The sequence below is a fragment of the Lissotriton vulgaris genome, chromosome 10, assembly GCF_964263255.1.
Source record: "Lissotriton vulgaris chromosome 10, aLisVul1.2, whole genome shotgun sequence".
Taxonomy (NCBI): Eukaryota; Metazoa; Chordata; class Amphibia; order Caudata; family Salamandridae; genus Lissotriton; species Lissotriton vulgaris.
In genome coordinates, this window is record NC_141698.1 from 749,812,985 (window position 1) to 749,826,815 (window position 13,831).

The 13,831-nt window shown below is 46.1% G+C and overlaps 1 protein-coding gene across 1 annotated transcript in view; it reads right to left on the reverse strand.

Moving 5' to 3' along the window:
- PDSS1 (decaprenyl diphosphate synthase subunit 1) overlaps nt 1-13,831 on the reverse strand; it is a 266,914-nt gene that overhangs the window by 208,758 nt on the left and 44,325 nt on the right. The window contains exon 4 of the mRNA XM_086941653.1: nt 7,530-7,660. Coding sequence (XP_086797779.1) covers nt 7,530-7,660 — 131 coding nt within the window. The remainder of the gene's footprint in view (nt 1-7,529; nt 7,661-13,831) is intronic.

The window sequence follows — 13,831 nt, forward strand, 5'->3', positions numbered from 1 at the left end:
ATAATATCCCAACGCCAATAGCTCATACTTTCAGTAATAAAAGACCTAGTGCTTTGCAAATGCTTGCAAAGTGAGCCAGGAACCAGCATTGTATGTCTCAGTGCAGGACTGCACAGGGGTGGGGAATTTTGAAAATAGTCTACTTGTCCAGAGGACTAAAAGCAACAGAAATCTACTTGTCCTGTAAAGAGATCAACTTGTCCCAGCTATTGCCTAAATGGATGTGCTGGTCTATAGGTGTTAAACCTATTGGTTCCTGTATTCTCACACACCATAGGCTTGCATATCCCCATACACATGACAGAGTTATGAGTTTCTTCTCTCACCTCTTAGAGTATAGCATACATTCCCTTCACCTTCATCAACTCTACATGCGTCCCCCCCCTGCTCTCCCACCACAGCCTACATGTTCCCTTTCATATATTCTCTCACAATGCAGTGTTCCATTATGTTTCAGTATTTCCTCGATTCCTTTCATTGCCATTTTCTCAACACAGGTCCAAGCTTGCCTTAAGGTATCCTCCAGCAACACCATTCCCCCACCTTCCGCTACATACCTATTTTTCTTCAAATTTCTAACCATAAGCAGTCTGGTCTGTCTGCACAGCTACTCCTCTACCATACTCTACATGTTTCCTTTTCCTCTACTCTTTTAACAAACGCCGTTCCCCTTCACCCTGTCACCGCAGACTCTATTTCATTTCCACATCCCACCAGAGGCCCGTTCCCATTCATTCTCCAGCACACTGGCTTGAAATCCCCTTTTGTTTCGTGGCAATTGCTCCTTCTCCCTTGCCACCTACTCACAGACCGTAGGTTGCTTAGAACTCCATTTTCAACATGTGAATTGAGCTGTGCTTGCCAGTAGTAAGACTTCTTCACAAAGTGGAATTGCATTCAGAGGGGAAAACATGTGCACCCAACCATCTATTATTTTATTGGAAAGACTGGCAAAAACTAATTTATTTAATAGTCAGTTGAATTGGCAATAGCCACCATGATAATGCAAAAAAAAATGTATTGTTCTGTTTTTTGGCACTAGCTTAAGTGGAAGCTAAGGAGACTGTGCTTTGGTGTCTGGGACTTGATAAACATATACCAGACTGTACTTAATTTTTTCCCGAAAACATGGCGTTGAGAAAAGTGGTCCATGGTAGTTGCTGATGCAATTCAAACGCAAAGGTGGATGAAGCTGTATGTGCAGGATTTTCTTTTCCTAACAAAATAAAGGGCCTGTTATCCGGACTGCAGTTGGAAATGTAAAGGACATGCAGATGTTGCAGCTATAACATTTTCTGATGGTCACAACCCCGGGCATCAGTCATGACACATTAATGTAGATTAACCACTGAGAAAGAACACTCCACTCTGTGGCAGATTAGAAGTTGGAAACCATTCATTGGATTTTTTTTGTGTGCACATTTAACTGTAAAACGAATTAGCATACTCTTTTAAATGGACCTGTAAAAACACATACTTCCTTTTTAGTTGCGATTCCACAGTTCGATCTGGAATTCTCCCTGCATGTGAAGATGTGTGTCATGTGCACTTTTGCGAGTCATTGCTTCTTTCATCCTCTGTGTTTACAGTGTAAGGCAATATGGAGGTCGGGAGGCTGTAGTCCATATCTAAACTCACTCGGCACACTGCAAACAATCGCAAGGCTGACGTGTGGGTTTCCCATGGCAGACTTGGTTAGCTAATGACTAAGCAGTGACAGTGGCACTTGAAGACTGACACAGTCTGTTCCTTTCAGCCCTAGAACAATCCCGTTTTACTCCATATTAGATCAACAAATCTTTCATACTGCCTCAACTACTTCAATTTTTTCTCACGCCAATGTTGTATTTTTTCAACTAAGTTCTTACTTGCACCCTTCTTAAAGCACTTAACGCCATTCAGAAGCCTTGCAGACTCCTAACAGCACAGCGGCGAAGGTCGGTGTGCAGTAAAGAACAGCTTTGTGCTGGCTCAGTGGGAATTCACAAATATCAGATGTATTTGGTTATTTTAAAGTGAGTCGAGTCGACTGTGTCCTGTGTAATGCCTTTGCTGTTGTGTGCCCGTAGCGCCCTGGGCTCGCAGACCCTTTTTGCTAATATGGAGCAACATTTTTAAACAAAATAGGGCACCCACACGCCACAGAATAAGAATATATTATAATTTCCCTAACCAAGTTCACCATCGAGAAGAGGGGCTAAAGGTGCACAAACTTACTAAAAACAGCCGATCTCAGCCTAGAGAACAGACTTGGGCTTCCGGCCAATCAGAGCCTGTACAACATTTCCTTCCACTGGCGAGATTTGTCTCTACATTTCTCATCGATTATGATCAGAGACGCCACAGAGCAGGTTCTGTTTACTGTATTTATGGGTGAAAACTGTTAGACAAGGATTTATAGGCTGCTCGTTAAAAATAATTGACAGTCCGGTTTAGCAGTGTAGAAAGAATGTCTGCTTGTCCATCGGACAAAATAGAGTTTAAAACTTCTTGTCTCTGACAAAAATCCACATGTTCCGGGCGTCGGGCGATAGAAATCCCCCACACTTGACTGCAAGCTGCTCCAAGAGGTCTCTAGTAAACAAAGCTCAGCACTTCATGTCTAGGTACAGCACCGCAAACTGCTCCTAGAGGTCCCTAGTGAGCAAGGCACTAGCACTGCATGTCTAGGTGCAGTACCGCAAGGTGGATCCTAGAAGTCCCTAGTGATCAAGGCAACAGCACTGTAGGTCTAGGTCAGAGGTCTTCAATCTGTGGGGCGCGACCCCCAGGGGGGTCGTGGAGTCCTGGGAAGGGGGTCGCAGATTCTGTCAGAGCAGTTCCTTGAAACACGTGGTTTGCCTTAGTGGCGTCGGCTGATTGAGGGTGCTCGTGGTGGAGGCCTAATTCACACCGAGGTGTGAAAAACATCAAAGCCTCATTAACAAATAAAAGGTCTTTTAAAGACCTGTGGAGTACTCTGGTGTGGCTTTGTGTGTGTCCAAGCTGTTTCAGCCAGGCTCACATACACAAGGGGGGAGCGGGGTGGGGTGGCTCGGGGAGGAGGCTGTAGCACAGTGGTTCCCAATCTGTGCACCACTGAAAGTAGCCAGGGGCGCCGCAAAAAGATGTGCACCAAGCACACAGTTTGGAAACTAATGTGGACTGATACACAATAATGATGGTAATACCAGGGGGTGGAGGGGATCATGCTGCAGACACGGATTTATTATCAGAGGCAGCTTTATTCTTGCAGTTTAAAAGCTGGAGTTCCAGAAGCCGGAAAAGTGCAAGCGGTGTAGCACATTTATTAGCAGTTCAGGCAGAGCCTTTCTGGGGAAGAGGATGGGGCCTACGGGGGAAATACAAGATAAGCAAGCAGGTAGACGGGACTGCCGGGATGTAGGTCAGTGTACCTGGAATGAGACTCGGAAGTGATACTGAATAAGGAAAAAAAATTCCTGCAGCGATTAAAGTAAACAGCCTGATTTTACACACACCTGCCCTTGATAATGATTTATAGCGCCTGGGAGCCACCTCCAGTTCAGCGCTGCTGGCACAAGTGGGCAGGTAAAAACTCATGGCTAATAGCCGCGTTCTCCAAGTTACATACATTATGGGAAAATATTTGAGTACGTTAATGTGCCTGCTGCTAAGAGCTGTATAAAACCTGTGGGTTAGAGCTATTTTGGAAAGACTAACCCTGGATTAAAATGCAAACGGTGTGCATTTGCTTCCTACTTTATGGTTTGAGCGCAATACTTGCCTATGTCTGCTGCTATTAGTCATTAACATGAAATTTGCTATTTGTTTTATTAATGTCCTCCTTGCATGGACCAAGTAGTGTGTGCTCCCCTCTGGGTATAGACCCCACCACCCACTCACTCATCTTCATTTCCTGACATGCGCGTGACTACTGAACTTTGTCTTTGTCTTCCGAATTTTCTATTTTGCAAATTTAAAACACAACGTGGCTGTGCAAGCAGTGATTGCTTTTCAGTCTTTTATCTAGTCCTGTGCACTCAGACACATCCAGCAGCTCCCTCCTTATGTGCGCCACAGATTGTTGTGAACCAAACCTCTTGTTAGAGTTTGCACAGTGTCACCCAATAGTCCATGGATATTGTTGTCTAATATGTGTCACTGCTATGAATGTCTTGTTTGAACAAGCCAGGTTTTGCGTGCGTCCCGGACTAGAATGATGCAAAACAAATGGACTGCTGAAGCATCATAAATTGAAATGTACATTAATTAATACAGTGCAGTTCACTTACTGAATCATAAGATAGTTTGCACCATTGAAATCAGCCTCTCCCATCATGCAGCTGTTGGTCCTGGGTTGGACTCGAAGCAGGCAGCACTGTGCTCACATGAATATTGAGGTCGATCTTTGATTCGCTTAAGCTGCCTGCTCTGTATTCTCAGTGGAAATGATTTAGCAATGCTTATTGTGCAGTGTAGGACACAGGGCATGGTGGGACACTGATAGCAGGACATGATCGCCACAATAATCAGAACAGCAAAACTTTAAGTACTAAGGCAGCAGGCAGAAGCCTGCTCCAGCTTCCAGGTCTGTCCATGCACACCATAATGCTGCCAATGCACATTTCAGATCTGCCAATACATATCACAGGGCTTCCAGTGCACATTTCTGGGATGGCAGTGCCAATCATAGTGGTATCAGAGCCAATGCATGCCAAAGAGTCCTTAGTGCGCAATACAGATCTTCTTGTGCGTCCAAGGAATCTAAGCGTTTCTTTGCCCTGCCCACTGCATGATCCGAGTGCCCCTTGTTTGGTAAAGTGCAGCCATGTGCCACTTCATTCTACACATATCCAATGTGCTTTACCGCCACAAATAATGAAACACACAATAGCTGCACTCTTACACCTAGAGATCTTGAGAAAGATGCCAACGATAATTATTTCTTTTGGCCTCGCCCATCTCTCCCTCCATTTGGTTCCCAGGAATGAGTCCCACATCTATGATTATTATACCTTCATCGGTGCCATCCCAATTATTTTCAGGGAGAGAAATGGAAGTTCTCCAGTGGCTTGGCTTGCATCCTCCCACCCGCCAAAAAAAAGGGACCTAATGGGAAGCCGAGGCCAATGGGCAATAGATCAAGGGAGCCGCAAGTCAAAAAAGTTTGGGAACCACTGCTGTAGCCCTTTGAGTTCAATGGAGTTGCGCGCCTGGATGTGTGGGTCCCACCAGTAATTGCATGTGAAAGGTCCTCTTCCCCCCCCCCTCCGACACGTCCCATAAATCATTGGTTCAAGTCCCATGAGCCCTCATACCTTGCGCTGTTCTTCACCGTGAGATGTTGTTACACCCTGTCTGCCCTTCCCCCTACCCCCCAGCAGGGAGGCACAGAGATGCCCTCCCATGAGAGAGGAAGATGGAAGAACACGCAGAGAGATACTGACCCCCTCGCCCCATGAGAGAGGGACAGAAAAGGTGGGTGGAAGAATGATGGGTGGATGGATGGATGAAAGGGTGGATGGATGAAGGAGGAATGTATGGATGGAAGGATGAAAGGGTGGATGGATGTATGGATGTAAGGATGAAAGGGTGGACGGATGGATGGATGTAAGGATGAAAGGGTGGATGGATGTGTGAAAAGGTGGATGAATGATAAGTGGATGGATGGATGGATGAAAGGGTGGATAGATGAAGGATGGATGGATGAAAGGATGAAGGATGTATGTATGGATGTAAGGATGAAAGGGTGGACGGATGGATGGATGGATGGATGGAAGGAAGGATGAAAGGGTGGATGGATGTATGGATGAAAGGGTGGATAGATGAAGGATGGATGGATGAAAAAATGAAGGATGTATGTATGGATGTAAGGATGAAAGGGTGGACGGATGGATGGATGGATGGAAGGAAGGATGAAAGGGTGGATGGATGTAAGGATGAAATGGTGGATGGATGAAGGATGGATGTGTGAAAAGGTGGGCGGATTAATGATAAGTGGATGGGTAGATGGATGGATGGATGAAAGGGTGGATGGATGAAGGATGGATGGATGAAAGGGTGGATGGATGGATGAAGGATGTATGAATGGATGGAAGGATGAAAGGGTGGATGGATGAAGGATGGATGTATGGATGGATAAAAGGTTGCATGGATGAATGATGCATGGATGGATGTGTGAAAAGGTGGGGGGTGAATGATGGGTGGATGGATGGATGGATGAAAGGGTGGGTGGATGAAAGATGGATGTTTGGACGAAAGGGTGGATGAATGAAGGATGGATATATGGATGGATGGATGGAAGGGTGGATGGGTAAAGGATGGATGGGTGTATGGAAGGATGAAAGGGAGGATGGATGTATGAATGGAAGGATAAAAGGGTGGATGGATGGATGGGATGAGGTCTAACAGGCGCATTTATGGTTGTTGATAGTTGTTGATGATGAGGAGTACCAGTTTCTAGAAACTTTTGTCGGAAGGGGGTCCTTGCGCCTAAAAAGGTTTTACAAGGGGGTCTCGGCATAAAAAAGTTTGAAAACCTCTGGTCTAGGTGCAGCACAGCAAGCTCCTCCTAGAGGTTCCTAGTGAGCAAGGCAACAACACTGCATGTCTACTCAGTTGGAGTTATTGGCATTATAAAATGCAATGTTTTTTATCTAGCCATGTTGTAGGGTGCAGTACCATATGTGGCCAAAAGGGGACCTCTTTTGGTCACATTTGGTACGGTACCCTGCAGAAGATATGATAAATCTACCCTACCCATATGCATTGCATGCAAGACAGTACCACGAGTACATTAAAGTAGCTAAGTCCATATATAAAATTAGTAGCTTTGAAATGCAACAAAAGAATTATTACATTAATATCGGTTTAGGTTGGATCGTGTGTGGAACTGATGAAGGGAAAATTATAGACTGTCTCATATAAATGTGAGATGTTCTAGCGAATAAAGTACCACTGCCAGCCTAGCTTAGGACAAAGTGTGTGTCCTGCCTGAAGCCTTTTAAGAAAATAGTGCCTTGAGGCTGTAATTAAATCCTAGGGAGTAACAACACATGTAACAGGGGGTATCCTCATGGGAGGTTACAAGAAAAGACAAGGTGGTACTAAGGAGGGACTACTAAGCCTACTGACCAATGAAAAGCCAACATTTATCGAGGAGAGGGCCAGGAGCCGATTAAAAAGATGGTTGGAAAGTGGCCGAGCTTTATGCCCATATCCTGAATACAGTATATCTCCAAGAGACCGCGCAAGCGCTGCCTGGTCAAGACCTAAAACGGAGTTTAAAAAAAAGGATGATGAAATGAGTTAACTGGGTTACTCTATAAAATGAAATGTGGCACCAGAAAAAAAAGTTTGAGGGCATCCGGATTTTTGTTTTTTTATTTGTAACTATAAAACCTTCAATACCAATAAAAGCATTTGTGTTTAGTTTAGTTTATTTAGTGGCCATTGCATGTTGTTCTTGATTTTAGCATTCTTTATTTTTACATATGTTCTTTTCAGGCTAAAAATATGGCTAGGAGCCCACACCAGTCTATGTAGATGCAGCTAAATCAGGCACTTACCGGCTATTATTATAGTGGGCATTGCAAGCACGAGCCATCAGAACCACAACCACTGGCCGAAGAGCTTTCCCTCGCCCATCAAAATAATATTCACACATTTCTCTCAGTCCTGTTGCTGAAACTAATAATTCCTAAAAACAAAAAGGGAAAAATGTACGTCTGTTAATGCTGAACATGATAATTATCCAATCACATGGTATTATTTGAATTCATTCCAATCAAATATTATTTTGGGTGAAATGATCTCTTGCGTACCAATTCTTATAATGAAAATAATCAACAATTAATATTTTATTGCGTAAATGTAATTAAGGACTATAGGCAAACCAAAACATTTGACCAAAGAGAAAGAAAATGGGCGAGTAAAGATGAATGGTGACTAGGCAACTAGGGGCTGGGTATTGCTTGTTTAAATATATTCACCCGGTACAACTACACTCCTAGATAAGGGATGTCTGCCCCTACCAATTATTGCATTAACAATCAACCTCTACATCTGTAGTTCTAAATTTTCCCCAAAGGTGTATCCACAGGCTATTTTCTGCAGTCCCCCTTATTGAGTTCCTTTTTCTTGTACTCAATTAATGTCCACCTCATCGTTATTTTCTTCTCGGTCTATTTTTCCAGACTCTCTTGCACATTCGGTACAGCTACATTTCTAAAACGGCACAAGTCCTAAAAAAAGAAGTGGGGGGACGCTGTCATCGGAAGTGATGTCACGACAGGAAGTGACGTCACGAAAGGTGGCGTGCACCATCGGGCTCATTGCCTCTCCTTACTCACCCCTTAGATGCAATTGCATCTGCGAAGCCAGCGCGTGTGCTGCGTCCTGTGAGCTCCGATCTAGTCTCAGAGAGGGCAAAGAGTGAAGTCCAGCTGCTTGGCAGGGGGGGTGGCATCCACCCGGTAAAATAAGTGGAGGGACGCCGTCCACCCGTGTGGTACCCCGACTCGAGCCCCGATTTCCACACTAGTAACTTCCAGGTTGGAGACTGAAAATCGGTTTGGATAGAGGAGAGTCTGAGATTGAAGATGCTTGCTGCCAATCCTGAAAATTATTTTTTGGTTTGCTAGCATTGCATAGTATTCACCCTCCACAAGGCCTACCATCCCATTTCAAGCCGACAGCCTTGAAGACAGAAGTGTGCTTTGCTAGCACTGCACAGTACCAGCTTTTAAGACTGTCTGCAAGCTTTTGATAGTTTTACTTGCGCACTGCCAGCCATATGCTGAAGGTTAGGTTTGTGCACTAAGATCCCTACACCGTGACTGCTGGCCCTAAATAGAGGTAGAACTACAGGCTGCCTTACACCCTCCCACACTGCTGAGTGGAAATGAAAATGACTTTCGCACAAAGCAGCAAGTCTCCTTCTAATATTCGAAAATATGTCTTTGTGCTGATATAGGGATGATGATGAGGTTTGATATGCACCAGCTGCAGTACTGTTGAGGCATTTGTACTGTCCTTTTAAAATAAATAACTGATGACATTTGGAGCCACAATACGTCAACATTCGGCTTTCCAGATACCACCCCCCCATTCCCCACCCACCTCCCAATAATCACGAATTCCACAGTGCATTTAGGATTGTCTCGCCCAGTTTTCTTACCGCCTTCATTTCCTTCTCTCTCAACCACACTTCAATTAGAACATTCTCCTCTGGGCCCTTTCCCCCTCTCCCAGATGCACTTACTGGGCTAGCAATATGGGGTTTTAAAAAATACACATTTTATTTTGGGTTTTTGCAGCGTGCCAGTAACCTCCCTAGGGATGCTTCGGAGCACTTGGAGTAAATGGTGTATATAGTGTACTACTTCCTTCCTGGTTCATTCCTTGAATGGGCAGGGCTGCGAGGCATGCAATGCTTGTGGCCGCATGGGGTGCACAGCTCTTTTCCAGCATAGAATGGGATGTGCATCTGAGCAACTAGGCAGTCACCTAACAAATTCCCATCTCTCTCTCCGTTTACTATTTGACGCCCCCCCCCCCCCCCCCCCCAGGTATACACTGCATGATGGGGGACGCCGACTGCCTGACATTTTTGCAATCTATAGCATGATATGGTTTTTTTTAATCTTCCTAGCCTTTTTAGGTTGAGGACCGTAGGCTGCGCTTGTGCAGTCTCGGTCAGAGAATTAATGTTTTCTAGAGTGGGGCTTGAACCCGCCCCTCTTCTCCATTGGCTGGCTTCCTAAACGGAGGCCAGCCATTGGAGGAGGGGGGCATCACTCTTTTTCCGATTGGGGGGCGTCTTTTTTAGCTTCTTTCTTGTTTTCTTTCTCTCCTCTTCCCATTGGCTGGAATATTACCTTCCAGCCAATGTGAAGAGGAGAGAAAGAAAACACGCCCGAATCGCAAAAGGACGCTGAGTTTCTCCGAGGCATTCTTGCTTTGCCTCAGAGAAACATGGTGGTGTTTGTCTGCCCTCCTGACGGCTTGCCGCATCCTCCCGCCTCCCTCGCCGCCTCTCGCACTTCCTGGGCGCTGCGGAGCTCCCCCTGGCACCTCAGTGATACACTGGCCTTGTTTAAGAGGACATGCTCGGGGTGTCGGTAAAACTGTACTAAGTTTGTATTTAGCCTCAAACAGCATTTAACAGTTTCTGGGCCCTCGCGGCTTCTTGGATCCATTTCTCGGAGAAGCAAGTACATGAAAGAACGGCTGACGTCTTGCTGTGGCCCTGGGGGTCATCCCACTTGGGTTCATTTATGGGGGGCTTGCAATCTCATGTTTTAAGCACATGCCTGTTTCCGCCCCTCCTCCCCCCACTTCCCAGGACACTTGCTCTGCTTCCCCCTGGCCTTATATTTTGGGAATGGGTTTTCAGTCTCATTAAAAATTACCCTTAGAACACTCAATCAGCTAAAACACCGCAGGCAGCTGTGAGTGCCTAGAAGCAGGCACTGTCAAGCTACCTTTTTCTGGCATGGAACTTGAAAGCTCGCTTTGTGTACATGAACCCACTGGGCAGTTCTCAGTGTGAAACATAGTACTTTCAAGCACATTTACATCAAAACAATGTCACTCAGGCTACAGGGCTTTCCTCCATCCCCAAGGTTACGGTTCTTAGCCAGGGTACGGCGTGTGCACGTGGACGCATGTCAGCCCTGCAGGTGACGTAAAAAGAGGGGGGGGGGGGCGGGGTGCATTACAGACGGAGCTGCAGACTGTTACAACATTGCGTTCGTCTGGACGGACCAAACAGTACGCATGGCCATCTAGGCGCTGTGTGGCTACGTTCTATGGACTGCAGGAGCTGGATATAGCGCTCCAGTGTCCACATCTGGCTTATGAGGGCTGTGTGCATGAGACAAATGTAAAAGCAGAGCTGTGTCTTCCAGATAGGTCTTCCTAAGAGCCTGGTTTACCCCTACGTGACAGGCTGTACCCGCAGGGGCATTCCGCGCATAGCTCGATACACAGGCCTTGTTTAAGAGGACATGCTCGGGGTGTCGGTAAAACTGTACTAAGTTCGTATTTGGCCTCCAAAACAGCTGTCCTGCCCCCTCGTTGCTTGTGCTTGCTCTCCTGCCCCCTCGTTGCTTGTGCTTGCTGTCCTGCCCCTCCTCGTTGCTTGTGCTTGCTGTCCTGCCCCTCCTCGTTGCTCGTTCTTGCTGTCCTGCCCCCCTCGTTGCTCGTGCTTGCTGTCCTGCCCCCCTCGTTGCTCGTGCTTGCTGTCCTGCCCCCTCGCTGCTTGTGCTTGCTGTCCTGCCCCCTCGCTGCTTGTGCTTGCTGTCTTGCCCCCCTCGCTGCTTGTGCTTGCTGTCCTGCCCCGCTCGTGCTTGCTGTCCTGCCCCCCGCTCGTTGCTTGTGCTAGCTCTCCTGCCCCCCCTAGTTGCTTGCTGTCCTGCCCCCCCTTGTTGCTCATGCTTGCTGTCCCCCCCCCTCGTTGCTTGTGCTTGCTCTCCTGCCCCCCTCGTTCATTGTGCTTGCTGTCCCCCCCCCCTCGTTGCTTGTGCTTGCTGTCCTGCCCCCTCGTTGCTTGTGCTTGCTGTCCTGCCCCCTCGTTGCTTGTGCTTGTTCTCCTGCCCCCCCCTCGTTGCTTGTGCTTGTTCTCCTGCCCCCCCCCCCTCGTTGCTTGTGCTTGCTGTCCTGCCCCCTCTTGTTGCTCGTGCTTGCTGTCCTCCACCCTCGTTGCTTGTGTTTGCTGTCCTGCCCCCTTGTTGCTGGTGCTTGCTCTCCTGCCCTCCCCCCTTTGCTTGTGCTTGCTGTCCTGCCCCCTCGTTGCTTGTGCTTGCTGTCCTGCCCCCTCGTTCGTTGTGCTTGCTCTCCTGCCCTGCTATTGGCATTGTAAATGACAATGCCATTTATTTATGTTTTAAAAAAAACCATAAATAAAAATAATGTTGTGAGCAATGCCAATAGCTCTAACTTTCAGAATGCCGAGACTATTGCATTGTAAATGCTTGTTAGAGATTGTTGGTGGACCATCATCTAAAACATCGTTAAATATGAAATGGTGCAGTGGAGGGGTTGTGCCTTGTGGGCCTTACTTGGGATTAGAATTAGCCTCCAAAAAGAGTTCAAGAAACAAAATGTGTGTTTGTTTACGGGTTAGAGCATACATTAACGAGCAGGGAAGGAAAGAAGTCTGAGAAGATTCCTATTATTTGGAGCAGTTTTTCGTAGGCTCTGGTAACTCTCGACTCTGCGTCGAGTGTGACAAAGACATTCCGTGATCCGAGGGCAGGGCCATTGGTGCACTGGAGATGCTCACATGAAGGACCTCAAAGTTTTAAGAAGGCCCTTCAATGATGTCATGGTCCCTGCAAATATTCTGGCAAATGCACCTCAGAGAAGACTGAGAAGCCCGCAATTTAGGTGGAGGACATTCAAGTGAAAACGTATCATGCCACCATCCACTGCAGAGAATTATTCAAATGTTTGAAGTTAAAACAAGGTAGTACTATAAAAAAATGCTTCAAGTGGTTTAGGATCTGCATTGTCCCAAGATTTTTTTTTTTGATTTTTTTTCCAAAGGAGCCCAAAGCGTTCTCCAGATACCTTTCGAGTGCACCACAAGAAACTCACAGAAAAATGTGTGAGTGGCACCTTGAAGAATTTTTGTTTTGTAATTCTTTTTTACGAAGCAGTTATTCGAGGTCAACAAAACATTGCACAGCATCAGTTGAATACCATATTGGCCACTCGCATGGGTCCTTTACATCAATGTTACTCTTGCCTTCCCCCACCTCAGTTCTCGTGAGGGGTCTACTTTCAGTTCAGAAGCATGTTCAACACAGGAGTGAGAATGGACCGCCCCCTCCCTCTTTCCCATCACACGATCCCATATTGGACCACCTGTATCGCAGCCATAGTCCCCAGAACCTTGAAGTATTTTTAATTGAACAATAAAAATTGTAAGATTGTGCGTTTTTGTGTTTTTAACTGGGTCCTCATTTTATTAACACAAGTGTACAAATACACAAAATGCCCCCAACCCTCCATTGTGTTGCTGCTCCCTCCTTCCCCACACCCTGCTCATGTTGCTTGACCACTCCGCCCTCCCCATGTCTATTGTGTTGATGCCCCCTCCCATCCTACGGTTCCCCAAACCTCCCGCCCCCCACCAAAAACATCAAACAAAGCCAAACAGTTCTTGCGGATGATGTGCAACGTGGCTTTAGGGATAAAAAGCACTTTGGCAGTCAGCGCTAGCTGCGCCAGTGTTTTTTTTTTTTAACTTTAAGCCATGTTGTATAGAGTCCGGGCCCCTGTGCAACATGTCTAAAACAACATTGATAACACCCACATTGGCGAATCCGAGTGGCTTTGCCAATGCTCGTTTTATTTGTGCCTGGCTACTTTATTTGGATATTTTGATTAATGAAACTTAAGTGCAGCAGCAGCTTGCTTATCCCACAAAACCGTACATTACTTTACTACGGTCTTCCTTCAGCAGTTAACTTACATCCTTATGGTAGGCCATTATGGATGGCGTTGGTGAAAAAAATACATTCTGCGCTTTATATGTATAAAGAACCCTCCCGGCCTTCTTTGGGTTGCCTAATCATGCCACGGTTTAATAGTGAGAGGAAAAATGCTTCCGACACCACTGTTAGTTTTCACATATATAAAAGGAAAGCGAATACATAGCTGCGCGACCAACATCCAGTTCAATTGCAGTTGTAGACATTTATCTTGATCGATACAAATACCGAAAACGTTGTCAATCTGGCCTGCATGCTAGTGACCAGGCCCTAACCAAGTTTATACATTAATACGCTCACACATTCTAACAAGATGGAAAGCATCACTTCAATTTGATGCACTGATAATGTATTATAATATAATCTGTGCT